The following is a 27,291-nucleotide window of genomic DNA, read 5'->3' on the forward strand; positions in this document are numbered from 1 at the left end:
CCATCAATAATAGAATTAATGGACAAAATAAGTATATATTATGACGGAATACTAAATATAATGAAAAAGAACTAACTACTGCTATATGAAGACACATGGATGAATCTCAGAGTAATCATGGATTTGTTTTGAGTGAAAGAAGCCAGACGACAAAAGAGTAAAAAATGTGTAATTCCTTTTATATGAAGTTCAGTAGCAGGCAAAAACTAATCTAGGGTTGGCTACAAATTTCAAATCATTCAATAACAGCAGCAAAATGTGTGTGTATCTGCATGTATGCTTGTGTGGCGAGAGAGACAGAGAAACAGAGAGAGTCAAAAAGCAGATGTAGCAAATGTTAATAATTGTAAAATTCAGATTAAACATATGTAGATGTTTGGTGTAGCATTCTTTCCATTTTTCTGTAGGATAGAACATTTTCAAAATAAAAAGTTGGTGGAAAAGGAAAAAAAAAAACCTACCACAGTAACCTTTGTTGCTATAGGTCAAACAAAGGGATTTGGGGAGGATTTTATAGGCTTGTTACCAGACAAAGGCCATGGATTCTTTTGCCTGACACACTCAATAAATCAATTCCTGAGACACTAGGGTTTCCTGGTGGTGTAGTAGGAGAGCAGATGGCTTATCGGCCCAAAACCTGTCTCCCCAAACTGCAGTAATCCTGACAATTTTATTAGAGAAAAAGATGGGCAGGGTTTAGGATAATGAGCATAGTGGCCCCAAATGATGTAATTAGAGGTGATCTAATTACTGGACATGCGCATTGATTCCATGCTTAGTCACAGAACATATGTAAGAAAATGGCAGAATGAGGTACAGGTGACTTGTAGGTTAAAATCTGAGCTATGCAAGTCAGGTGGGCCCACTTTGGTTAGATCCAGCCTCAGATATCAAGATAACTTTGGACCTGGGGTGGGTTAGTTCTAAGCTGACTCAGTACCCTTTATTAATAAACATTAGGGCTGTTTTTAGTGATTACCAGACTCTAAAGTTGAAAAACTGGCTTTCTGGGTACAAATGGTTAGTTACAAGGTTTTTGCAATCACAGGAGCAGAAGATAAAGGCTATACAAACATTATCAGAGATCAAGGCAGCTAATTTACAATTTAGAGATTTCAGGTATTTATCTCTGTCTATTCCAGTATACCAGAAAGTAAAAAAAGAATATCTATTATATAATGATTCAGAAATTAAAATCATTGCTTAAATCTTGATTTCTCAGTTATAGACAGGGAGGGAACAAGGGAGAACAAACTGGAATACTAAATATGTTCTATATTTTGATTAGGTGGTGGTTTCATGGATATGTACATATGTAAAAACTCATGGAGCTGTATATTTCAGATTTGTTCATTTTAGTGAATAAATGTATACATATGTATTTTAATGTCTAATAAAAGTTCTGCAAAATTAATGTCTTTAATGTTTATAGGCTTAATAATTTAAGAGTAACATCTGTTTTCTCATCTAACAATATTATCAGGAAACAAGGTTGAACTTTCTTCAGATAAAGGACGAACATTCTTTTCCTTTTCTTTCTTTGTGGTGCAGTACACTAAATTTAGAAGACCTATTATATACAGTTATAAGAAAATTTATTCATGTATTTTTTGTTTAACAAGAGCTAGTCAGGACCTACCATCTGCTAGTGAACTTAGGTTGACCAGTCACAAATTTTTCTCTGAATTTACATATAAGATATTATTAGTCTCATTATGTATTTGTAGACTCTTTTAAAACTTCTGTTCAATGAGTAAGCAAATCACTTTTACTTATATATTGCATAGTAGGAAAATATAGTTTTATACTTATATATTGCATGGTATACTGGAATAGACAGAGATAAATACCTGAAATCTCTAAATTGTAAATTAGCTGCCTTGATCTCTGATAATGTTTGTATAGTTTTATACTTATATATTGCATAGTAGGAAAATATAGTTTTATACTTATATATTGCATAGAAGGTATAATTTTTCAATTATCAAATAAGCTGTTTTACATATTGGGTTTTCAATAAGAAAGTAAGTTCTGGCCTCCAGAATTGTTAAATTGATGCCACTCTCAACTGAATTCTAAGGATGGAAGCCTGGAATTATTGACCTCCATACTGTCCTGAGGAGGGAAAGCCTTTCTATCAATGGAAACAAAACTGAGGACCACAGAGCAGACAGACGGAGAGCGACTAGGAAGAACCAGAAAATGTTTCATGCCAGGAAAATGCTGATCTTCAAAAGCCAAGAATTTCTACCCCTAATCTTTGCCTAACTAGATTTACATCTCCCACTCAACTGTGAATTCCTTCATTAAATATTTAGTGAGCAAATGTTATGTGCCAGACCACTCTCTGCACACTCAGAATGTCTGTCATAAGTGGGGTGCATGTCCATTGAATGAAGCTGTAGGCAGTCAGGAATGTGAAGAAATGGACCAGACATTACACTGTTTATTGTAATGTGGTAGGGAGAAAAATTTTAAAGTGATTTAAGTCAGTGATTTTCAAAACTTCTGTGATTGTGACCCCTGTGTGAAAAAATGCATTTTATATAAATACATATATGCATATGTACACAACAGAAACAAACATTCCTTGAGTTAATGTTTAGCTTACTCATTGGATACAATCTGACATTTTCTATTATGTTTCCTTCTGTTCTGTTCCATTCTGTTTGATTTTTAAAATTGCTGGAGTTACATCCTTAACTCTTTAAATTTGTTCCAAATTTCTCACAATCTTATATCGACAAAGCTAAGGATCATCACTCAGGTAGCAATCATGTATGGAAGAACTTGCTTGATCAACTCTTATCTTCAGTCATACATACCTTCAGATGCATATCACCTTGGGTTGACAAAGGCAAATATTTGGATCTGAATTTGACAAGTTGCATGTGAAGTACAAGCAGAGATAAATTAACATAGCTGGATTAGTTAATAAGCCACAGTAATCAAGGTTTTTAATGTAAGTCCAGGTCACTCACCATTAATTAGGTCACTGAATACTGAAAGGCTACGAGAAATCATCAGAATTGAATATAGCACTAACCAAAACAGGTTAAATGAAGATGAAGTTACGTTATCTTTGAGAAGATGTTGGGGTGCAAGTCTTATATTAAAGAGAAACAATCCAGTGTTTTACTGTGCTGACATTTGATTCTTGGTGCTTTGGTGGCAGTATGCTAATAAGCTACAAATTCCAAGTTTACCTGAATTATCAAATGTCCACAGATAGATTCTGCTTCTCTTTTAATATTGTCCTTCTTGGACTTCTCTGTGCTCTTAGAAGATCCTATTTTTTCATATTTCATCAAATGCAAAGATTAATTAAAAAAGACAGTAGGCAAAGGAACAGTTACACTAAGAGAAAAATAGGAATTAATCACATGTGCTTGTGTTTGCCTGTGCAGCCACACTAGTAGTCCCATTTGTTGTTGCTTTGATGAACTGGGACTCAAGATAAAACATGTTGCACTTGGGCTCTTGTCTCTTACAAGTGAAAAGCCAAGCTAGTTATCAAAGTGTACTGCAATCCTAATGGTGTGATGATATCCTACCATACCATCGAGGGGGCTCCTTGTGCTGCTTTAGGCCTGTTAAAATTTACCATCTTAGCTAACAAGATAACTGAACCAAGGATTGAAAAGTTTTAACCATAGAATGTTTATCTAGTTAACATTTTCCTGGGCTTTAATGTTCAGATGCCATTTTTAAGGTGACTTTATGAGGAAAATAATTATATTTACATCCTCAAAGCTCGATACAAGATTGACAAACTATTAGACAGGAAAAGTTTCGGGTTACATTCCAGATATAAGTGGTTGAATGCTGAATCACGCTTGGATGTTTTGGAAAAGTGCATCAAATATCAACAAAGAAGATTTGGAAGTGCTGGGAGAAAGACAGTACTACTACATTAATTGTGTGGTGATTGGGAAGGCTGTTTTAAGCATTTACCTGCTAACATGATAATTTGTTATCATGTGTAAGCATTTTACTGTGCTTTAGTATCATTGGGGTTTGGGTACCATTTAAATATTTTTTTGCATAGACTGTCTAATTTGGGGAAACATTGGTGCTAAGTAGGAAATGACTGTAATTATAGAGGAAAAGGAAATTAATATTAATAGTAAATGAAACTGAAATGCAAGGATATGACAAATTTTAATGTTTCAGGAGTCCGCGTTTCTAGTGACTCTTTTTATGCCTTTTGAATGCTTCTGAGATTATTTTGGTATATGACATAATATATATGAGGATTAATTTGTTTCAAAAATTATTACAGTGACTTTGCGTAATATCTTTTGTTGAATAGTGCATTTATATTGTATGGATTTGTGATGTTTCATAGTCATATATTTGATTAATAAACAATTTTTCAATCTTAAAAAGAAAGTCCTTAGCTCGTAAAATAATTTATAATTTAAAATTAATTATTTTAAGTCTATTTCCTAAGCAACATTAACTATTTCAAAATAACAGAAGAAATGAATTGATATATATATAGAACGTTGAAGAGTAAATATATTTTTCTTATAGGCAGAGCTTCTAGATGCTGCTGCTGGCATTAATGTACGATTCAGATTAGGTGGAGTAAGTATAGATGAATTCTTATTTAGTAGTTTAATGTAATTTGAAATATGTATATTTTAAAATGTAAAACAATTTAAAAATTAGACCATAATTGTCTTTTGAACTTTTTTGTCTACAGATTGACTTTCCACCCAATATATACTACAAAATTTTTACTCACAGACATATTGAAGATATGTGTGCTAACAGCCCTAAAGATTACACAAAACTTCCAGCAAAACAAACATCATATATTAAAAGTGACACTCTTCAGGAAGACGACCATAGTGGCTGGTATCATCGTATAGAGAACAATGGGTGGAGGCCTGTTTCTGAGAGTGTAAGAAAAAAGAAATAATAATAATTTTGAATTTATATATTTAGAGATCCATTTGTCTTTTTGAATATTAATTTTAAAGTTATTTTTAAAATAATAAATCCTAGTAATTTAAATGATAAATTTTGCTCATTTAAGTTAATCATTCTGAGCAAACTAATGATACTTCAAGGTACAGTTATTTTTCTTTTTTCCCACATATACTTCTACTTTGAATAATAAATCTTGAATCTAGACCAATTTGAGGTACTCTGGTACTCTGGTACTCTGAAACTCAGTAGTTCTATCTTTATAACAAAGGAAATTTGAAGATGTTATCAACTCTGTTATTCCTTGGTCCAGAGGCCAAATTTCTTGAGAACAGTATATTTTCTGTTACAGAGTGTATAACAACAGAGACTGATGCAAAATCATTTGAATGTTTATGGTTTGGGGCAGCCTATATTTTATAGGTTAACATACTCTGGTTCTATAGACCTAGAAGTCTGCTTATATGGTCTCAAATATCTTCACTCAAATTCTCAACTTCTGGTAGAATGTGGTATGAAAAGTAAAAATTTATTGTTGGGGAGATATAATTTAAAATGAAATCTCCCAACCCATAATACCTTTCCATAAAGGTAGGAGAGAAATGAAAACAATTATCTTATTGAACAAGCACAAAACCAGAATCTAATTTATCATAGGGAGTCTGCTAAATAAATTGCAAAGGAAAGAATCTTACCCTTTTATATAGCCAAACAGATACAATCCATTATATACATGTTCTCAAGATAAACAATAACAAGTCCTCAAGTTAGAGAACTTGACAGCACCATTTGTCACACATAGTTCATCTCTAATTCACCTGGTAATTGGGTTTGCTTTAGTGTTTGCTAATTGCCTCTGTCCAAAGGAATAATACAACTGGCCAGTAGCTCTATCGCAGTTAGATAGTTAAAATTTGAGGCCAGACATCAAGTTAAACTTCCATGGGAATGGGGAAATAAGAATGCTATCTTCCTTAATGTTTACAATTCAGAGAGATGGCTAAATGTTTTTGAGAAAGACATTCCTGGGTTATAAAACTGGCAAAGGCTTTTTTGGTTTTTAAAAAGATCAATATACTTTTGAAAGAATTTATAATTAAAAGTTTTCAAAAGGAAGTACTGTAAGAAAAGGAAAGGAGGGGGTTGTCTCTCTTTTTGCACCAGGTAAAATTAATTTTTTCTATTTTATATTTACATTTACATTATCAAGGTGTGAATTTATTCATTCATTCTTACTGTTGCATACCAGCTGTGTCAGGTATTGTACTAGCTAGGGTAGTTTGTCTTTTAATTAAAGAGGCTATCAGTTAAACAAGGTATTTCAATAGAGGGCAGTACATGTATTAAAAGCTTTCATAGGGGCAAATACATACTGCTGTGGAGGATTCATAGTAGAGGTACCTAACTCTGTTCTTGTGATTTAGAGAGGAATGACAGAAGATCCAATATGTAAGCTGACACCAAAGAATAAGTAGTAGTTAACCTGTTGAGGAGGGTGGGGAAAGGCATTCTTGGTAGATAGAATAACATGTTCAAAGGTTCAGAGGAAGAAGAGAATATCTATATCTATTTATATTCTATTATATTAGTTGCAACAGAAATGTAAGGTTGTGAGAGGCCAGAGAGTTTAGCAAGGGCCAGATTATGAGAGGCCTTATCAAATTCTGCTAAAAGAAACCAATTCCATCCTGTAATATCCTCAAATATGTGGAATAATATTTGAGTAGATACTAGTTTGTTTATTAATGTGTGAACAGGTTAAAAGTTGTTAAAAATTGTGGATATGTTAAAGTTAGAGGAACTCCCACATCCAGAATTAGGGGAAAAAAAGTGTTTTTAGAGCTTAGACTGAAAACTACTGTTTATTATCATTATTTGCCATAGTTATCAAGCTGGACAGCCCTGGGAGTTCTTGGAGAAATTGAAACTTCAACCGAGGGCTGGTACCATAAGGGTTCTTGGCTCTTGAAATTCAAGGCTAGTCAGTGTGTATAGCCAACTAGTTTAATAAGCTTGATGCTAGAGAACCCTGGGAGTTCTCTGCTGGTTGCTGGAGAACCCTGGGAATACTCTGCTGCATGCCGAGAGAGCTGGGGGAATTCTCAGAGAAATCTAGTTCCCCACCAGGGGCTGACATTATGAAGGTTCTTTTTTATATATTTTTATTAACAAATTTTCAGCACATACAGTCCCATACATGGTGTACAATCAGTGGCTCACAATTTCATCACATAGTTGTGTATTCATCACCACGATCATTTTTAGAATATTTGCATCACTCCAGAAAAAGAAATGAAAAGAAAAAACTCATACATCCCATACCCCTTACCCCTCCCTCTCATTGACCACTAGTATTTCAATCTACCCAGTTTATTTTATTCCTTATTGCCCCTATTATTTATTTATGTTTTATCCATATTTTTTTACTCATCTGTCCATACCTTGGATAAAAGGAACATCAGATACATAGCTTTCACAATCACACAGTCATATTGTAAAAGTTGTATCACTATATCATCTACTATGAAGGTTCTTGACTCAGCCACAGGAAACTCAGCTGCAGGAAAAAACTCAAGGACTAGTTAGTATGTAGAGCCAAAGATTCCAAAGACTAGCCAGTGTGTTCACCTTAAAACTTTAATGTGCAGTGAAGGTACATGCTCGAAAATGAGCATGGGCATTCTCCAAAGAAGGAGAAGCAGACTGAGGTCAGGATTCTTGCATTGTAAGGACTTGGTGGGGCCCTTCCCTCTCTGGTTATGCTGATAAGGGACTGATGATCTGCACTTTTTATTGGTGCCGACCCTGAGTGAGAGCAAGGTGTGTGTGGGGGGGGGGCAGGGGAGGGGGACTGGGTAAGTGTGTGCAGGCCAAAAGGAACTTTTTGGTATGGGTCTTAGGTTCACTTCCCCCTTCCTCCTCCCCTGTCTCACCTGTGTCAGATACATTCTATAAAGTTGCCTGGTACACTGAATTAGCAAATACTGAACTGTTACCCCTAAGGGAAGTACAAGGTTAGGTTTCTACAAACACATAACCTTGTTTTATATATGTTTCAGCTTTAAGACACTTTATGTCTTTTGATTTCTCCTTAAATTTGTATACAGTGATTCCCTAAGAAGTTCTTTGTTTCACCAGCCTTTTAGACTGCCCTTCTTTACCCCTATTAAGAAACAATTTCATCATCTTGAAAATATTTTTGAGCAACATTTAAACAGAGCCTCTGAATATCAATTTAAGGAAGTTTAATCATAAATTCCATTGAGAGCAAGTAATTGGAGCCCCTTAAATAAGGTGTTGATTCATTAACATTGAACTCATGCCTGAAAGAAGGTTATCTAACACAGGTATTTTCTCTATGAGGCATATTAAAGCCTTCTTGTGCTTAGGAACAATAAGCAGCACTTCAGCATTACACTTTGGGGCCATTGAAAACAGCAAAATCACCAGTCAGATTTCCCAGACCAGACGGGCCCACATCTCAGGAGGTGGATGTAATCAGTATTAAGTTTCACTGAGGTGAGACCCAGCAGGTTGTCAAACTTTCCTCTGAAGCCTCTAATTGTCATAGGACAACTCAATATTTAGTTTTCTAAGGAACCACCAAACTTTTCCACAGAAGCTGCGACATTGTACATTCTCATCAGCAGTGAATGAGTGTTCCAATTTCTCCACATCCTCTCCAACACTTGTAGTTTTCTGTTTGTTTAGTAGCAGCCATTCTTATAGGTGTGAGGTGATATCTCATTGTATTCTTGATTTACATTTCCCTTATAGATAATGAAAATTAGCATCTCTTCGTGTGCTTTTTAGCCATCTACTTTTGCTCTTCAGAAAAGTTTCTATTTATATCTTGTGCCTATTTTATAATTAAGTTGTTTGTTCTTTTGTTGTTGAGCTGTATAATTTCTTTGTGGATATAGGATATCAAGTCTTTATCCAATAGGTGGTTTGCAAATAATTTCTCCCACTGTGTTGGCTGCCTCTTCATCTTTTTGATAAAGTCCTTTGAGGTACAGAACCTCTTAATTTTAAGGAGTTCCGATTAACCTGTTTTTTCTTTTGCTTCTTGTTCTTTAGGTATAAAGTTTAAGAAGCTACCTCCTATTACTCGATCTTGAAGATGTGTCCCTACATTTTCTTCTAGAGGGGTTATGGTACTGGCTCTTATATTTAGGTCTTTAATCCATTTTGCATTAATTTTTTATAGGGTATAAGGTAGGGGTCCTCTTTCAGTCTTTTGGCTTTTGATATCCAATTCTCCCAGGCCCATTTATTTAAAAAGAGAATTCAGTGAATTCAGGGGTCTTATTGAAGATCAATTGTCCATGGATTTGGTGGTCTGTGCACTCTCAATTCAATTCCATTGGTTGATACTTTTTTGTGCCAATACCATGCTGTTTTGACCACTGTGGCTTCATGGTAAGCTTTAAAGTCAGGAAATGTTAATCCTTTTTATTTGCTCTTCTTTTTTTAGCATATCTTTAGTTATTTGGGGGTCTCTTTTCCTTCAAAATAAATTTAACAACTAGCTTTTCCAAGTCTTCAAAGTAGAAAAAAACAAAAAAACAAAGTATGTTGGTAGGATTTTGTTTAGTATTGCATTGAAACTGTAGATTGATTTGGGTAGAATTGACATCTTAGTGACTTTCAGCATTCCTGTGCATGAGCAGGAATGTCTTTCCATCTATTCAGGTCACTTTACATTTCTTTTAGCAATGTTTTGTAGTTTTCTGTGTACAAGCCCTTGAGATCCCTGGTTAAGCTTATTCCTAGATACCTGATTCTTTTGGTCACCATTTTGAGTGGATTTTTTTCCTTAACTGTCTTCTTAGTTATGTCATTGCTTGTATATAGAAATATTGCTGATTTTTGTACATTAATCTTTGTATCTACCCACTGCTGAATTTGTTTATTAGCTCAAATAGCTTTGTCATAGATTTGTTAGGGTTTTTGAAGTATAGAATCATGTCATTTACGAATAATGAAAGTTTTAATTCTTTCTTCCCTATTTGGATACTTTTTATTTCTTTCTCCTGTGCTCCAGGTAGGACTTCTAGTACAATGTTGAGCAATAGCAGTGAAAATGGCCCTCATTGTCTCATGCCCAATCTTAGGGGACATGCTTTCAATCTCTTACCTTTAAGTAGGATACTGGCTATGGGTTTTTCATATATGTCCTTCATGATATTAAGCAATTATCCTTTGGTTCCTACTTTTTGAAGTGTTTTTATAAGGAAAGGACTCTGGATTTTGTTGAATGCTTTTTCGGTATCAATCAAGATGATCATGTGATTTTTCCCTTTCCATTTGTTAATAATCTGTATTGCCTTGAGTGATTTTCTTGTGTTGAACCACCTTTACATTCCTGTTGTAAACCCACTTGGTCGTGATGTATAATTCTTTTAATGTGTCATTGGATTTGATTTGCTAGTATTTTGTCGAGAATTGTTGCATCTGTGTTCATTAGGGAAATTGATTTGTAGTTTTCCTTTCTTGTAACATCTTTTTTGAGTTTTGATATTAGAGTGATGTTAGTTCATAAAATGAATTAGGTAGCATCCCTTTTTCCTGAAAATTTTCTTAGAGTTTGAGTAAGATTGTGGTTAGTTCTTTTGGAATATTCGATAAAATTCCCCTGTGAAGCCATCTGGTCCTGGGCTTTTCTTTGTGGGAATATTTTTGATGATGATTGAATCTCTTTACTTATAATTGGTTTGTTGAGATTTTCTATTCTTCTTGAGTCCTTATATGTAGTTTGTATGTTTCTGAGAATTTGTCAATTTTATGTAAGTTGTCTAGTTTGTTGGCATATAGTTGTTCTTAATATTCTCATGATTCTTAAAAATGTTTTCAGAAATCATAGTAACAATCCCCCTCATTTCTGTTTTTGTTTATTTGCATCCTCTCTCTTTTTTCTTTGTCAGCCTAGCTAAGGGTCCATTGATTTTTACAAAGAATAAACTTTTGGTTTTGTTAATCCTTTCTATTGTTTATTGTTCTCCAGTTTTTTTCTGCTTTAGTCTTTGTTATTTCTCTTTTATTTGCTTTTGAGTTAGTGTTCTTTCTCTAATTTCTCCAGGTGAGCAATTTTTGCTCATTGATGTGTTTTTATTATAGGCATTGAGGGCAATGCATTTCCCTCTCAGAACTGTCTTTGCTGCATCTAATAAATTCTTGTATGTTGTATTCCTGTTGTCATTCATCTCCAGATATTTACCAATTTCTCTACCAATTTCTTCTTTGACTCACTGGTTATTTAAGAGTGTGTTGTTTAATCTCCATGTATTTGTGAACATTCTGGTTCTTTGGTGATTATTAATTTCCAGTTTCATTCTGTTGTGATCAGAGAAAATGTTTTGGATAATTTCAGTCTTATTAAATTTATAAAGACTTATTTTGTGTCCTAGCATATGATCTATTCTGGAGGATATTCCATGTGCACTAGAGAAGAATGTATATCCTGGTGTTTGGGCATGTAATGATCTATATATATATATTAGTTCTAATTCATTTTTTGCATTGCTTAGGTTCTCTATTTCCTTGTGATCCTCTCCGTCTCTTTGTTCTATCTATGGTGGAAAATGGTGTATTCATGTCTCCCACTGTTTTAGTTTGTTAAAGCTGCTGGAATGCAATATACCAGAAATGGAATGGTTTTTAAAAAGGGAATTTATTATGTTACAAATTTCCATTTCTAAGGCCATAGAAATATCCAACTTAAGGCATACAGAGAAAAATACCTTGACTCATGAAAGACCAATGTCTGTCATGTGGGAAGGCATGTGGCTTGCGTCTGTTGATCCTTCATCCTGATTCAATGGCTTCCAGTTTCTGATGCCAGTGACATCCTCCCTAAGCATCTGTGGGCCTTCACTTAGCTCCTGGGTTAGCATCTCATGGAAGGCACTTGGTGATGTCTGCTAGGCTCTACCTGTATTTAAGCATCTATTCTCTCTGTCAACATTTCAAGCGTCTTCAAACATCTGTATTAACTCTGAAGCAAGTGTTCTCCAAGCATCTGCATCTAAGATTTCTCCAAAATGGTTCTCCTTTTAAAGGACTCTAGTAAACTAATCAGATCCACCTTGAATGGGTGGTGTCACATCTCCATCTAATCAAAAGCCACACCCACAACTGGATGTGTTATATCTTTAGAAACAATCCAATCAAGGTTCCCATCCTAAACAATAGGTCTGGCCCCATAAGATTGGATCAGGATTAAAGCATAGCTTTTCTGGATTACATCATAGTTTTAAACTGGCACACCCACTATTATTGTTGAAATATCTGTAGCTACCTTCAGTTTTGCCAATGTTTGCCTCCCTGATTGAGAGCATAAACATTTATGATTGTTATTTCTTCTTTGTAAATTGTTCATTTTATCAGTATGTAGTAGTCCTTCTTTATCTCTTATCATGTCTTTACATTTAAAGTCTATTTTATCTGAATTTAGTATAGCTTCTCCTGCTTTCTTTTGGTTACAATTTACATAGAACATCTTTTTTCCATCCTTGCCTTTCAATCTATTTCTGTCCTTGTGTCTAAGATGTACCTTAGATGGATTATATTTTTTAATCCATTCTGCAAATCTATATCTTTTAATTGGTAGTTTAATCTGTTAATGCTCAAAATCATTACTGTAAAAGCAATTCTTGAATCTACTATCTTATCCTGTAGTTTTGACTTATCGCATCGATATATTTTTTTACCCTCTCTTTTTATCCTTTAAATTTTTGTGCCATCCTCCAGCCCTCCCTTTCCTTTTTTTTTTTCCTTCACTTGTTGTGACTCCCTTTAGTATTTCTTATAGGGCAGGTCTCTTTTTAACTAGTACTCTCAGTCTTTGTCTTTGAAGATTTTAATCTCTCCCTCAATTTTGAAAAACACATCGCTGGATAAAGAATTCTTGACTGGAAGCCTTTTTTGTTCAGTATCTTAAATATATCATACCATTGCCTTCTGGCCTCCATGGTGCCTGTTGAGTAGTCTGAACTCAGTCTTATGTGTTCTTCCTTATATTTAGTAGATCAATTTTCTTTTGCTACTTTCAGGACTTTCTTCTTATCTTCAACATATGATTGGTATGTGTCTTAGAGTAGCCCTATTTGGCTTTATTCTATTTGGGGTTCATTGGTCCTCTTTAATTGCATATTTATGTATTTTATAAAGGTTGGGAAGTTTTTGCTGATTTTTGCCTTCAACCAACCTTCCCAGCCCTTTACTCTTCTGTTCTCCTTCTAGGACACCAATGATTCTTAAATTTGTGTGCCTTTTATTGAGCATCATTTCCTAGGATCCAATTCCTTTTTTTCCCATCTTTCTTGTGGTTTGATCTTGGGTGCACTCTATTTCAGTTGTTCAGTCTTCTAACTGACTTATTCTTCCTTTTGCTTGTTTGAATTTGCTATTGTGTCTCTAGTATATTTCTCATTTGTTCTACTGTTTCTTCCATCTCTGTGGAATCTGCTATTTTTCTATTTAATCTTTCAGATTCTTTTTTGTGCTCTTCTTGTGTCTTCCTGTTATCCTTTATTTCTATATAAATATCCTTGAGTAATTGTTTTGTATTCTGTGTTTCCTCTGATGCTTTGACTTGGTTGTTTGGCCGGACCATTTCTAACTGGGTCTTCATGTGCTTTGTGGTTTTCTGTTGTGTTTGGGGCATTTGATTATCTTAACAAAGTTATTTTGCAAGTTGGTTTACTTCGGTCATCCAAAGTTTTGTATTTACTTAGTTTTGCATTGAAAGTTCCTTTTGCGTTGTTAGTAATTTCCTGCCAAACCAAGGCTTAAATCTCATGTAGATTATAGTTCTACTTGAGGATCTTTTAAAAGCTGTGCAGGGGTGCACGGGTAGTTCAGTGGTTAGAATACTTGCCTTTCATGCAGGAGATCTGGGTTCAATCCCCTGACCATGCATCCCCCCCCCCCAAAAAAAAGCTGTGCAGGGATGCACAAGTTGTTCAGTGGCAGATTGCCCGCCTGCCACATTGGACAACCAGGCTCAACTCCCAGCCTATGCACACCCCCTCAAAAAAAAAGTTTTTTTTTTTTTTTTTTTTTGGCTTCACAACAGCTGTTTATTGGTTCCTGGTTTCAGAGGCTGGCTCCCTCCCTGCACGGTCTCTTCCCGCTGGCCAGCAGTCTTTGGGGCTCCTTGGCTCTCCCATCACATGACAATGCACATGGTGGTGTCTTCTCTGCTCTTCTGGGTTCCATTGGCTTCTGTCTTCTGGCTGCTCTCATGGCACCGCTGTCAGGTTTCCAGAAAGAAGATTAAGACTTGGCTTCATTCTGTCAGGCCATACCTTCACTGAAGTAACCTCCTCAGTAGCTTCACCCCCCAGGAAATGTGTGAAGATGCAGAGCTCGTTTCTCTGAAAGCTTCCACATTCTTCCGTGGCTCTTTCCTCCTTGGAATTTATTTTTTTACTCTTTTTTAAATATATAATATAACATATATATAAAGCAAAGAAAGAAAAAAGCAGTAGTTTTCAAACTACTCTTCAACAAGCAGTTACAGGACAGATCCCAGAGTTTGTCATGGGCTACCATTCCACCATCTCAGATTTTTCCTTCTAGCTGCTCCAGAACATTGGACACTAGAAGGAATAAATATTTTTTAATCATCACAATCAACTTTTTTTTTCCTTTTTATGAAAAATAACATATATACCAAAAAGCAATAAATTTCAAGGCACATCACAACAATTCGTTGTAGAACAGATTTCAGAGTTTGAAATGGGTAACATTTCCCCGATTTTAGGTTTTTACTTCTAGCTGCTCTAAGATACTGGAAACTAAAAGAAATATCAATATAATGTCTCAGCAATCATACTCATTTGTTAAACCCTACCTTCTCTATAACTCCACTGTCACCTTTGATCTTTCTCCTACTCTTTTTTTTTAATTTTTTATTAATTAAAAAAAATTACAAGAAACATTCCCAACACATACACTCAGCAATTCACAATATCATCACATAGTTGCATATTCATCATCATGATCATTTCCTAGAATATTAGCATCAATTCAGAAAAAGAAATAAAAAGACAGCACAAAAATAAACAGAAAAAAAATTTTACAGGCCATACTCCTTACTGATCCCTCTCATTGATCACTAGCATTTCAAACTAAATCTTTTTTAACATTTGTTCCCCCATTATTTATTTTTATTCCATATGTTCCTCTCATCTGTTGACAAGGTAGATAAAAGGAGCATCAGACACAAGGTTTTCACAATCACACAGTCACATTGTGAAAGCTATATCATTATACAATCATCATCAAGAAACATGGCTACTGGAACACAGTTCTACATTTTCAGGCAGATTCCTCCAACCTCTCCATTACATCTTGGATAACAAGGTGATATCTACTTAATGCATAAGAATAACCTCCAGGATAACCTCTCGACTCTGTTTGGCATCTCTCAGCCATTGACACTTTGTCTCATTTCACTCTTCCCCCTTTTGGTCAAGAAGGTTTTCTCAATCTCATGATGCTGGGTCTCAGCTCATTCTAGAGTTTTTCTCAATCCCTTGATGCTGAATCTCAGCTCATTCTGGGATTTCTGTCCCACGCTGCCAGGAAGATCCACACCCCTGGTAGTCATGTCCCATGTAGACAGGGGGATGGTGGTGAGTCTGCTTGCTGTGTTGGCTGGAGAGAGAGGCCACATCTGAGCAACAAAAGAGGTTCTCTTGGGGGTGACTGTTAGGCTTAGTTTTAAGTAGGCTTGACCTATCCCCTGTGGGGTTAAGTTTCATATGAACAAACCCCAAGACTGGGGGCTCTTCCTATAGCTTTGGTTGTCCACACTGCTTGTGAGAATATCAAGAATTCAACTTGGGGAAGTTGAGTTTTCCCCCGTTCTCACTATTCCCTGAAGGGGACTTTGCAAATACTTTTCCACTCACTGATCAGATCGCTCTGGGATTCATCATGGCATCACCTGGACAAACCAACAAAATCGCATGTCCTATACAAAGTTCCATGTACTTAAGGTGTTCAATCAACTATCTACATAAGTTATATTAGGAGATGCACTAGTCAAAGTATAGATTTGTACCAAATAAACATTTTTTGCTTTAGTCTCACACATTGGTTGAAACTTTAAACTATTGAGTACCATGTATTTTCAGCACACTGCAGTAATGACATTCTTTTGTTCTTCCTCATGCAAAAACATTTTTTAAATTTGTACACTTAGTCACTATCATTATACACTCTAGGCATTCCTAGATTACACCAACTCAATCTTTATCATCTATCTTTTCATGTGATTTCATTTAAGCCCCAGCCCTCCTCCCTCTATCATTCTCATATGCATCTTCATTCAGTGTTTTAACATAATTGTATTACAGTTAGGTAATATTGTACTGTCCATTTCTGAGTTTTTATATTCAGTCCTGTTGCACAATCTGTATCCTTTCAGCTCCAATTACCCAATATCTTACCCTATTTCTATCTCCTGATGATCTCTGTTACCAAGGAAATATTCCAAGTTTATTCACTAATGTCAGTTCATATCAGTGAGACCATACAGTATTTGTCCTTTTGTTTCTGGTTAATCACACTCAGCATAATGTCTTTAAGGTCCATTCATGTTGTTACATACTTCATAACTTTATTCTGTCTTATAGCTGCATAATATTCCATCTTCTGTAAATGTCACAGTTTGTTTAGCCAACTGTCTGTTGATGGACATTTTGGCCGTTTCCATGTCTTGATAATTGTTAATAATGCTGCTATAAACATTGGTGTGTAAATGTCCATTTGTGTCCTTGGCCTCATGTCCTTTGAGTACAGACAGCATATAGATGGGTCCTGTTTTTCAATCCATTCTGCCAGACTATGTCTTTTGATTGGAGAGTTTAATCCAATGTGCCCGCCTGCCACATTGGAGAACAACGCTCAGCTCCCAGCCTATGCACAACCCCTCAAAAAAAAAGTTTTAAAAAGAAACAAACCAAACCTCAGAAATAGTAGGCACTGAAGTCAGGAGGAGTCACCCCAAGATATATTGGGAATGAACTCAGAACTCAGATAATATAAACATATAAAATACTATTAGTAAAAAAATGTATAGAAAATTAAATTTAAAAAAATACTAAGCATATAGGTTGATTGTCAGACTGTACTTACCACTTCTTCTTACTAGGTGGCACTCTTGAGGCACTTCCTCCCCTAAGGCCTGCCCCTCCCTGACTGCAGCAGCTGGCTGGGAAGATGGAGTGCACCATGGAGGGCCTACTCCTAGCATCTGGCAGTGGTTTGGCTGAGCCAATTGTGTTGTCCTGCTAGAGCAGCTGATCACAATGCCCAGCCCCTGGCATGTCTACCATTCACTGTGCCCAATGGGTTGGCTATTCATGGTACCTGTCATGGCAATTGATCCCAGTGCCCAGGGTTGTGGCTTTTCGTGCTGGTCAGCTAAGCATGCCTGTGCTATTCATGGGTGCTGCCGGCTGAGGGACTGCATGGGGAGATTTCCCCTGCAGCAGCTGAGGCATACTAGAGCAGAGAGACAGTCTTCTCCCTTGGATCTGCATTTCCCTGTGCGCTACCTCCCGTGGCCAGTCAGACCCACTGGTTAGTTTGCAAGCTGCCAGAAAAAATGCAATATACCAGTACTGGAACAGCTTTTAAAGGGGGGAATTTAGTAAGTTACAAGATTATGTTTCTAAGGAAGTAAAAGTTTCCAAATTAAGGCACCCACAAAAGGTTACCTTCACTCAAGAAAGGCTGATGGGTCTAGAACAGCTGTCAGTTGAGAAGTCATGTGACTGGCATCTGTTAGTTTCTTGCTCTTGGGCTGCTTTTTTTTAAGCCTCTGCTTTTGTGGCTCCTCACTTTGCTTCTCTGGGGCTGGCTTTCATGTTTTGGCTTTCTTTGGCTCTCTCCAGATTCAGGCTTGCTTAAGATTTCATCGAAAGGCATATGGCAATATCTGCTGAGCTCCAAGCATCTCCAGACATCCATGTCTCTGCTGTCTGTCAGCCCTGAAGTTTCTGTTGGCTCTCTCTCTGCAGTCTCTGTTGTTTCTGAGGTTTCTTCAAGTGTTTCCCCTTTTAAATACTCTAGTAATCTAATTAAGACCCAACTAGAATGGGTGGAGTCACACATCTTCATCTAATCAAAAGATTACACCCACAATTGGGCGCCACATTTCCATGGAGATAATCTAATCAATAGTTTCTGCCCTACAATATTGAATAAGGATTGGTGGAAATGACTGCCTCCAAAAGATTGGATTAGGATTAATCCATGGCTTTTCTGGGGTACATAAGACTTTCAAACCAGCACACATACCTTTCTCTTCCCTTCCTGGTCTCCTTGCCTCTTTCCTCCCTGTGAAATATTGAAGGCCCTCTTCAATCATTCACACACTGGGACTGTATTTCTGGTCAATTTTTCCTGTCCCCTCTCTTATTCTATGGAACAGGAGTGAATATAGCCTGCTCTACTCTGCCATCTTCTCCCAATTAAAAAAAAATGTATTTTGAAATAACTTGAAACTTGCAGGACAGTTGCATAAATAATATCAACCCCATACAGAAAACTCCAATGTAGCTCTTACCCAGATACCCAGATACATCAACTTTTTTTTTCTGGGGGTGGCGCAGTATGAGGACTGGGAATCAAACCTGGGTTTCACACATGGCATGCGAGCATTCTAACACTTAACCACCTATGCACCCCTAGATCCATCAACTTTTTTTTTTTATTAATTAAAAAAATTAACTAACACAACATTTAGAAATCATTGCATTCTACATATGCAATCAGTAATTCTTAATATCATCACATAGATGTATGATCATCATTTCTTAGTACATATGCATCGATTTAGAAAAAGAAATAGCAAGACAACAGAAAAAGAAATAAAATGATAATATAGAGAAACAATAAAAATAAAAAATACAAAAATATATAAGAAAAAAAAATTATACCTCAGATGCAGCTTCATTCAGTGTTTTAACATAATTACATTACAATTAGGTAGTATTGTGCTGTCCTTTTTTTTTTTTTTTAGAAATCATACCATTCTACATATGCAATCAGTACTTCTTAACATCATCACATAGATGCATGATCATCGTTTCTTAGTACATTTGCATTGGTTTAGAAGAACTAGCAATATAACCGAAAAAGATATAGAATGTTAATATAGAGAAAAAAAATAAAAGTAATAATAGTAAGAACAAAACAAAACAAAACAAAAACCTATAGCTCGGATGCAGCTTCATTCAGTGTTTTAACATGATTACTTTACAATTAAGTATTATCGTGCTGTCCATTTTTGAGTTTTTGTCTCTAGTCCTCTTGCACAGTCTGTATCCCATCAGCTCCAATTACCCATTATCTTACCCTGTTTCTAACTCCTGCTGAACTCTGTTACCAATGACATATTCCAAGTTTATTCTCGAATGTCGATTCACATCATTGGGACCATACAGTATTTGTCTTTTAGTTTTTGGCTAGACTCACTCAGCATAATGTTCTCGAGGTCCATCCATGTTATTACATGCTTCATAAGTTTATCCTGCCTTAAAGCTGCATAATATTCCATCGTATGTATATACCACAGTTTGTTTAGCCACTTGTCTGTTGATGGACATTTTGGCTGTTTCCATCTCTTTGCAATTGTAAATAACGCTGCTATAAACATTGGTGTACAAATGTCCGTTTGAGTTTTTGCCCTTAATTCCTTTGAGTAGATTCCCAGCAATGGTATTGCTGGGTTGTATGGCAATTCTATATTCAGCTTTTTGAGGAACCGCCAAACTGCCTTCCACAGTGGTTGCACCATTTGACATCCCCACCAACAGTGGATAAGTGTGCCTCTTTCACCGCATCCTCTCCAGCACTTGTCATTTTCTGTTTTGTTGATAATGGCCATTCTGGTGGGTGTGAGATGATATCTCATTGTGGTTTTGATTTGCATTTCTCTAATGGCCAGGGACATTGGGCAACTCTTCATGTGCCTTTTGGCCATTTGTATTTCCTCCTCTGAGAGGTGTCTATTCAAGTCTTTTTCCCATTTTGTAATTGGGTTGGCTTTCTTTTTGTTGTTGAGTTGAACAATCTCATTATAAATTCTGGATACTAGACCTTTATCTGATATGTCGTTTCCAAATATTGATTCCCATTGTGTAGGCTGTCTTTCTACTTTCTTGATGAAGTTCTTTGATGCACAAAAGTGTTTAATTTTGAGGAGTTCCCATTTATTTATTTCCTTGTTCAGTGTTCTTGCTTTAGGTTTAAGGTCCATAAAACTGCCTCCAATTGTAAGATTCATAAGATATCTCCCTACATTTTCCTCTAACTGTTTTATGGTCTTAGACCTAATGTTTAGATCTTTGATCGATTTTGAGTTAACTTTTGTGTAGGGTGTGAGATATGGGTCTTCTTTCATTCTTTTGCATATGGATATCCAGTTCTCTAGGCACCATTTATTGAAGAGACTGTTCTGTCCCAGGTGAGTTGGCTTGACTACCTTATCAAAGATCAAATGTCCATAGATGAGAGGGTCTATATCTGAGCACTCTATTCGATTCCATTGGTCGATATATCTATCTTTATGCCAATACCATGCTGTTTTGACCACTGTGGCTTCATAATATGCCTTGAAGTCCAGCAGCATGAGACCTCCAGCTTCGTTTTTTTTCCTCAAGATGTTTTTAGCAATCTGGGGCACCCTGCCCTTCCAGATAAATTTGCTTATTGGTTTTTCTATTTCTGAAAAGTAAGCTGTTGGGATTTTGATTGGTATTGCATTGAATCTGTAAATCAATTTAGGTAGGATTGACATCTTAACTATATTTAGTCTTCCAATCCATGAACACGGTATGCCCTTCCATCTATTTAGGTCTTCTGTGATTTCTTTTAGCAGTTTTTTGTAGTTTTCTTTATATAGGTTTTTTGTCTCTTCAGTTAAATTTATTCCTAGGTATTTTATTCTTTTAGTTGCAATTGTAAATGGGATTCGTTTCTTGATTTCCCCCTCCACTTGTTCATTGCTAGTGTATAGAAATGCTACAGATTTTTGAATGTTGATCTTGTAACCTGCTACTTTGCTGTACTCATTTATTAGCTCTAGTAGTTTTGTTGTGGATTTTTCCGGGTTTTTGACGTATAGTATCATATCGTCTGCAAACAGTGATAGTTTTACTTCTTCCTTTCCAATTTTGATGCCTTGTGTTTCTTTTTCTTGTCTAATTGCTCTGGCTAGAACCTCCAACACAATGTTGAATAATAGTGGTGATAGTGGACATCCTTGTCTTGTTCCTGATCTTAGGGGGAAAGTTTTCAATTTTTCCCCATTGAGGATGATATTAGCTGTGGGTTTTTCATATATTCCCTCTATCATTTTAAGGAAGTTCCCTCGTATTCCTATCCTTTGAAGTGTTTTCAACAGGAAAGGATGTTGAATCTTGTCAAATGCCTTCTCTGCATCAATTGAGATTATCATGTGATTTTTCTGCTTTGATTTGTTGATATGGTGTATTACATTGATTGATTTTCTTATGTTGAACCATCCTTGCATACCTGGGATGAATCCTACTTGGTCATGATGTATAATTCTTTTAATGTGTTGTTGGATACAATTTGCTAGAATTTTATTGAGGATTTTTGCATCTATATTCATTAGAGAGATTGGCCTGTAGTTTTCTTTTTTTGTAATATCTTTGCCTGGTTTTGGTATGAGGGTGATGTTGGCTTCATAGAATGAATTAGGTAGTTTTCCCTCCACTTCGATTTTTTTGAAGAGTTTGAGGAGAGTTGGTACTAATTCTTTCTGGAATGTTTGATAGAATTCGGATATGAAGCCGTCTGGTATTGGACTTTTCTTTTTAGGAAGCTTTTGAATGACTGATTCAATTTCCTTACTTGTGATTGGTTTGTTGAGGTCATCTATGTCTTCTTGAGTCAAAGTTGGTTGTTCATGTCTTTCCAGGAACCCGTCCATTTCATCTAAATTGTTGTATTTATTAGCGTAAAGTTGTTCATAGTATCCTGTTATTACCTCCTTTATTTCTGTGAGGTCAGTAGTTATGTCTCCTCTTCCATTTCTGATCTTATTTATTTGCATCCTCTCTCTTCTTCTTTTTGTCAATCTTGATAAGGGCCCATCAATCTTATTGATTTTCTCATAGAACCAACTTCTGGCCTTATTGATTTTCTCTATTGTTTTCATGTTTTCAATTTCATTTATTTCTGCTCTAATCTTTGTTATTTCTTTCCTTTTGCTTGCTTTGGGGTTAGTTTGCTGTTCTTTCTCCAGTTCTTCCAAATGGATAGTTAATTCCTGCATTTTTGTCTTTTCTTCTTTTCTGATATAGGCATTTAGGGCAATAAATTTCCCTCTTAGCACTGCCTTTGCTGCGTCCCTTAAGTTTTGATATGTTGTGTTTTCATTTTCATTCGCCTCGAGGTATTTGCTAATTTCTCTAGCAATTTCTTCTTTGACCCACTCGTTGTTTAGGAGTGTGTTGTTGAGCCTTCACGTATTTGTGAATTTTCTGGCACTCCGCATATTATTGATTTCCAACTTCATTCCTTTATGATCCAAGAAAGTGTTGTGTATGATTTCAATCTTTTTAAATTTGTTCAGACTTGCTTTGTGACCCAGCATATGGTCTATCTTTGAGAATGATCCATGAGCACTTGAGAAAAAGGTGTATCCTGCTGTTGTGGGATGTAATGTCCTATAAATGTCTGTTAAGTCTAGCTCATTTATTGTATTATTAAAATTCTCTGTTTCTTTATTGATCCTCTGTCTAGATGTTCTGTCCATTGATGAGAGTGGTGAATTGAGGTCTCCAACTATTATGGTATATGTGTCTATTTCCCTTTTCAGTGTTTGCAGTGTATTCCTCACGTATTTTGGGGCATTCTGGTTTGGTGCGTAAATATATATGATTGTTATGTCTACTTGTTTAATTGTTCCTTTTATTAGTATATAGTGTCCTTCTTTGTCTCTTTTAACTGCTTTACATTTGAAGTCTAATTTGTTGGATATTAGTGTAGCCACTCCTGCTCTTTTCTGGTTGTTATTTGCATGAAATATGTTTTCCCAACCTTTCACTTTCAACCTATGTTTATCCTTGGGTCTAAGATGTGTTTCCTGTAGACAGCATATAGAAGGATCCTGTTTTTTAATCCATTCTGCCAGTCTATGTCTTTGATTGGGGAATTCAGTCCATTGACATTTAGTGTTATTACTGTTTGGATAATATTTTCCTCTAACATTTTGGCTTTTGTATTATATATATCATATCTGATTTTCCTTCTTTCTACACTCTTCTCCATACCTCTCTCTTCTGTCTTTTTGTATCTGACTCTAGTGCTCCCTTTAGTATTTCTTGCAGAGCTGGTCTCTTGGTCACAAATTCTCTCAGTGACATTTTGTCTGAGAATGTTTTAATTTCTCCCTCATTTTTGAAGGACAATTTTGCTGGATATAGGAGTCTTGGTTGGCAGTTTTTCTCTTTTAGTAATTTAAATATATCATCCCACTGTCTTCTAGCTTCCATGGTTTCTGCTGAGAAATCTAGACATAGTCTTATTGGGTTTCCCTTATATGTGATGGATTGTTTTTCTCTTGCTGCTTTCAAGATCCTCTCTTTCTCTTTGACCTCTGCCATTCTAACTGGTAAGTGTCTTGGAGAACGCCTATTTGGGTCTAATCTCTTTGGGGTGCGCTGCACTTCTTGGATCTGTAATTTTAGGTCTTTCATAAGAGTTGGAAATTTTCAGTGATAATTTCTTCCATTAGTTTTTCTCCTTCTTTTCCCTTCTCTGCTCCTTCTGGACACCCGCAACATGTATATTTGTGCGGTTCATATTGTCCTTGAGTTCCCTGATACCCTGTTCAAATTTTTCCATTCTTTTCCCGATAGTTTCTGTTTCTTTTTGGAATTCAGATGTTCCATCCTCCAAATCACTAATTCTATCTTCTGTCTCTTTAAATCTATCATTGTAGGTATCCTTTGTTTTTTCCATCTTTTCTACTTTATCCTTCACTTCCATAAGTTCTGTGATTTATTTTTTCAGTTTTTCTATTTCTTCTTTATGTTCAGCCCATGTCCTCTTCATGTCCTCCCTCAATTTATCGATTTCATTTTTGAAGAGGTTTTCTATTTCTGTTCGTATATTCAGCATTAGTTGTCTCAGCTCTTGTATCTCATTTGAACTATTGGTTTGTTCCTTTGACTGGGCCATATTCTCAATCTTCTGAGCGTTGACAGTTATCTTCTGCTGCTGGCATCTGGGCATTTAGTCAGATTTCCCTGGGTGTCGGACCCAACAAGGTTGTAAGATTTTTCTGTGAAATCTCTGGATTCTGTTTTTCTTATCATGCCCAGTAGGTGGCGCTCATGGCCCACGTTTGTCTGCGGGTCCCACCAGTAAAAGCTGCTGTGGGTCCTTTAACTTTGGAAAACTCTCGCCGTTCGGGAGATTTGCTAGCCGAAGCGACTTGGAAGAGTGCCAGCTGGCCCGGGGTCCGAACGTGGGGAGGGTCGCTGGCTGCCGCAGCCCGGGAAAGCGCCCGTCCGAGTTTCCTAGTCGGCCCGGGGCGCCAAGCTAGGCGGGAGGGCGCCAGCCACAGCGGCCCTCCCGGGAGAGTGCACGTTCCCGGGGAGTCATGGGTTTGGAAGGGCCCCCCCTCCGTCGCCGTTCTCCGCGGCCTGGGGATCTCCGATCCAATTCTCTCAGTTGTTCCGGGGGGCTGTGTGTCGTGTGGGCGCCAGCCGCCGTGGTTTGAGGGGACCGCCTGTCCAATTCTCCCAGCTGGTCCGCGAAGGGGGAAGGGAGTGACTCCGGCCGCTTGCCGCCCCGCCCGGTGAAGCCCGCGCCCCTCAGTGATCTCACCAGAGCCGGTTCTCTCAGCCAGCCAGCCATTCCAGGATGGGGTATGCTGTCTTTTTTATCTCTGTCGTGGCTTTGGGAGCTGTTCTGTATCGTTTCTACTCCCCTAGTAGCTGTCCTGTTGGAGAAACTAAGATCCGCGCGTCTTACTAAGCCGCCATCTTCTCCGGAAGTCCTGGATTTTTCTTTTTTGGGGGAGCATCTTGATGACTGATTTAATCTCTTTACTTGTGATTGGTTGCTGAGGTTATCTATTTCTTTCTTCAATGTTGGTTGTTCATGCCTTTCTGGAAAGTTGTCCATTTCATCTATGTTATCTAGTTTGTTTGCATATAGTTGTTCATAGTATCCTTCATTACCTTCTTTATTTCTGCAGAGTCAGTGGTTATATTTCCTCTACCATTTTTTATTTTATTTGTAATCATCCTCTCTCTTTTTCTTTTTGTCAATCTAGCTAACAGTCCATCTATTTTATTGATTTTCTCAAACAGCCAACTTCTAGCTTTGTTGATTTTCTCGATTGTTTTCACGTTCTCAATTTCATTTATTTCTGCTCTAATCATCATTATTTCTTCCTATTTGTTTGCATTGGGGTTTGCTGTTCTTTCTCTGGGTTTTCCAAGTGAATAGTTAATTCCTTAATTTTTTTTTTTTTAAATCAAGGATCATCAAGGCAATGCTTTCTTTTTTTTTAAATTTATTTATTTTTTACATGGGCGCACACCAGAAATCGAACCTGGGTCCTCTGGCATGGCAGGCAAGCATTCTTGCCTGCTGAGCCACTGTGGCCCACCCTAATTCCTTAATTTTTGCTCTTTTTTAATATACACATTTAAGGTAATACTTTTCCCTCTTAACACTGCCTTTGCTGCACCCCCTTAATTTTGTTATAGTTGTTTTTTCATTTTCATTTGTCTTGGGATATTTACTGATTTCTCTTGTAATTTCTTTCTTGACCCAGTGGTTGTTTAAGAGTGTGGTGTTTAGCCTCCATGTATTTGTGAATTTTCTGACCCTTGGCCTGTTATTGATTTCCAAGTTCATTCTGTTATGATCCAAGAAAGTGTTTTGTATTATTTCGATATTTTAGAATGTATTGAGGCTTGCTTTGTGACCAAACATATGGTCTATCCTTTAGAATGATCCATGAGCACCTGAGAAAAATGTGTATCCTATTGTTGTAGGGTGTGATGTTCTATAAATGTGAATTAAGTCTAGTTCATTTATTGAGTTATTCAGATTCTCTGTTTCTTTATGGGTTCTCTGTAGTTTGGAGCACACTGACTTGGTGCATAAATATTTATTGTTTTATCTTCTTGTTGAATTATTCCTTTTATTAATAAATAGTGTCCTTCTTTGTCTCTTTTAATTGTTTTTACATTTGAAGTCTAATTTGTTGGATATTAGTATAGTATTCTTGCTCTTTTCTGGTTGTTATTTTTTTTTTTAATGAAACAAGCATTTACTTTATTTTAGATTTCTCCTACCCAAATATATATATATATATATCTGTAGATTTTGCTGTACTTTACAAAAAAAAGTGTCCCTAGATGGCAGCAGTGCATTTTAGAGTATTTTGCCAATTTAACCATTGCATTAGGTAAAAAATGATGCATGCAGCATGATCTGATCCTCAGAGGACCTTTTCACTTCTATTTAAATATTTTTTTAACTTTTTTTATTGTATAGTATAACATATATACAAAGCAAAGAAATAAAAAAACAATAGTTTTCAAAGCACTCTTCAGCAAGTAGCTACGGGACAGATCCCAGAGTTTGTCATGGGCCACCATATGATCCACTCATGTTCTTCTTCCAGGTGCTCCAGAATACAGGAGGCTAGAAGGCTTAAATATTTTTTTAGCATCACAATTGACTTTTTTTTCCTCTTTTTTTGTGGAAAATAACATATATTCAAAAAATCTATAAATTTCAAAGCACAGCACCACAATTAGTAGTAGAACATATTTCAGGCTTTGACATGGGCTACAGTTTCACAATTTTAGGTTTTTGCTTTTAGGTGCTCTAAAATACTGGAGACTAAAAAAGATATCAATTTAATGATTCATCATTCAAATTCATTGGTTAAATACTATCTTCTCTGTATAACTCCACCATCAACATTGATCTTTTCCATTCCTCTCTTTATGGGTGTTTGGGCTATGGCAATTCTAAATTTTTCATATTGGAATAGTCTGTCAGTAATATGGAGTAGGGAAATTGAACTATCTGATGTTCTGGGGAGGCTGGGCTAGGTGCCAGGACTTATCTGGACCATACTATCTGTTCCTATATTTTGAAGCAGCCAGTAGAAAAAACAAGAGAGGATCTGTCCTGTAACTACTTGCTGAAGAGCACCCCGCAAACCATTGCCTTTTTTTTTTTTTAACTTTTTTTATTAATTAAAAAAATTAACAAACAGAACATTAAGAGATCATTCCATTCTACATATACAATCGATAATTCTTAATATCA

General features: G+C 36.3%; 1 protein-coding gene across 10 annotated transcripts in view; it reads left to right on the forward strand.

Annotated features, from left to right (window-relative positions):
- The window catches only part of C8H11orf65 (chromosome 8 C11orf65 homolog), a 239,768-nt gene that overhangs the window by 78,597 nt on the left and 133,880 nt on the right, over nt 1–27,291 (forward strand). For 9 of the 10 annotated variants that reach the window (XR_013156584.1, XM_077113064.1, XM_077113066.1 and 6 more), the window contains 2 exons: nt 4,537–4,590; nt 4,709–4,909. Coding sequence is in view for 9 of the 10 variants with exons in the window: in XM_077113064.1 (XP_076969179.1) it covers nt 4,537–4,590; nt 4,709–4,909 (255 nt within the window). In the remaining variant the exon portion in view is untranslated. The remainder of the gene's footprint in view (nt 1–4,536; nt 4,591–4,708; nt 4,910–27,291) is intronic. The other variant, XM_077113063.1, reaches the window with a different exon arrangement.

This window comes from Tamandua tetradactyla, chromosome 8, assembly GCF_023851605.1.
Source record: "Tamandua tetradactyla isolate mTamTet1 chromosome 8, mTamTet1.pri, whole genome shotgun sequence".
NCBI lineage: Eukaryota > Metazoa > Chordata > Mammalia > Pilosa > Myrmecophagidae > Tamandua > Tamandua tetradactyla.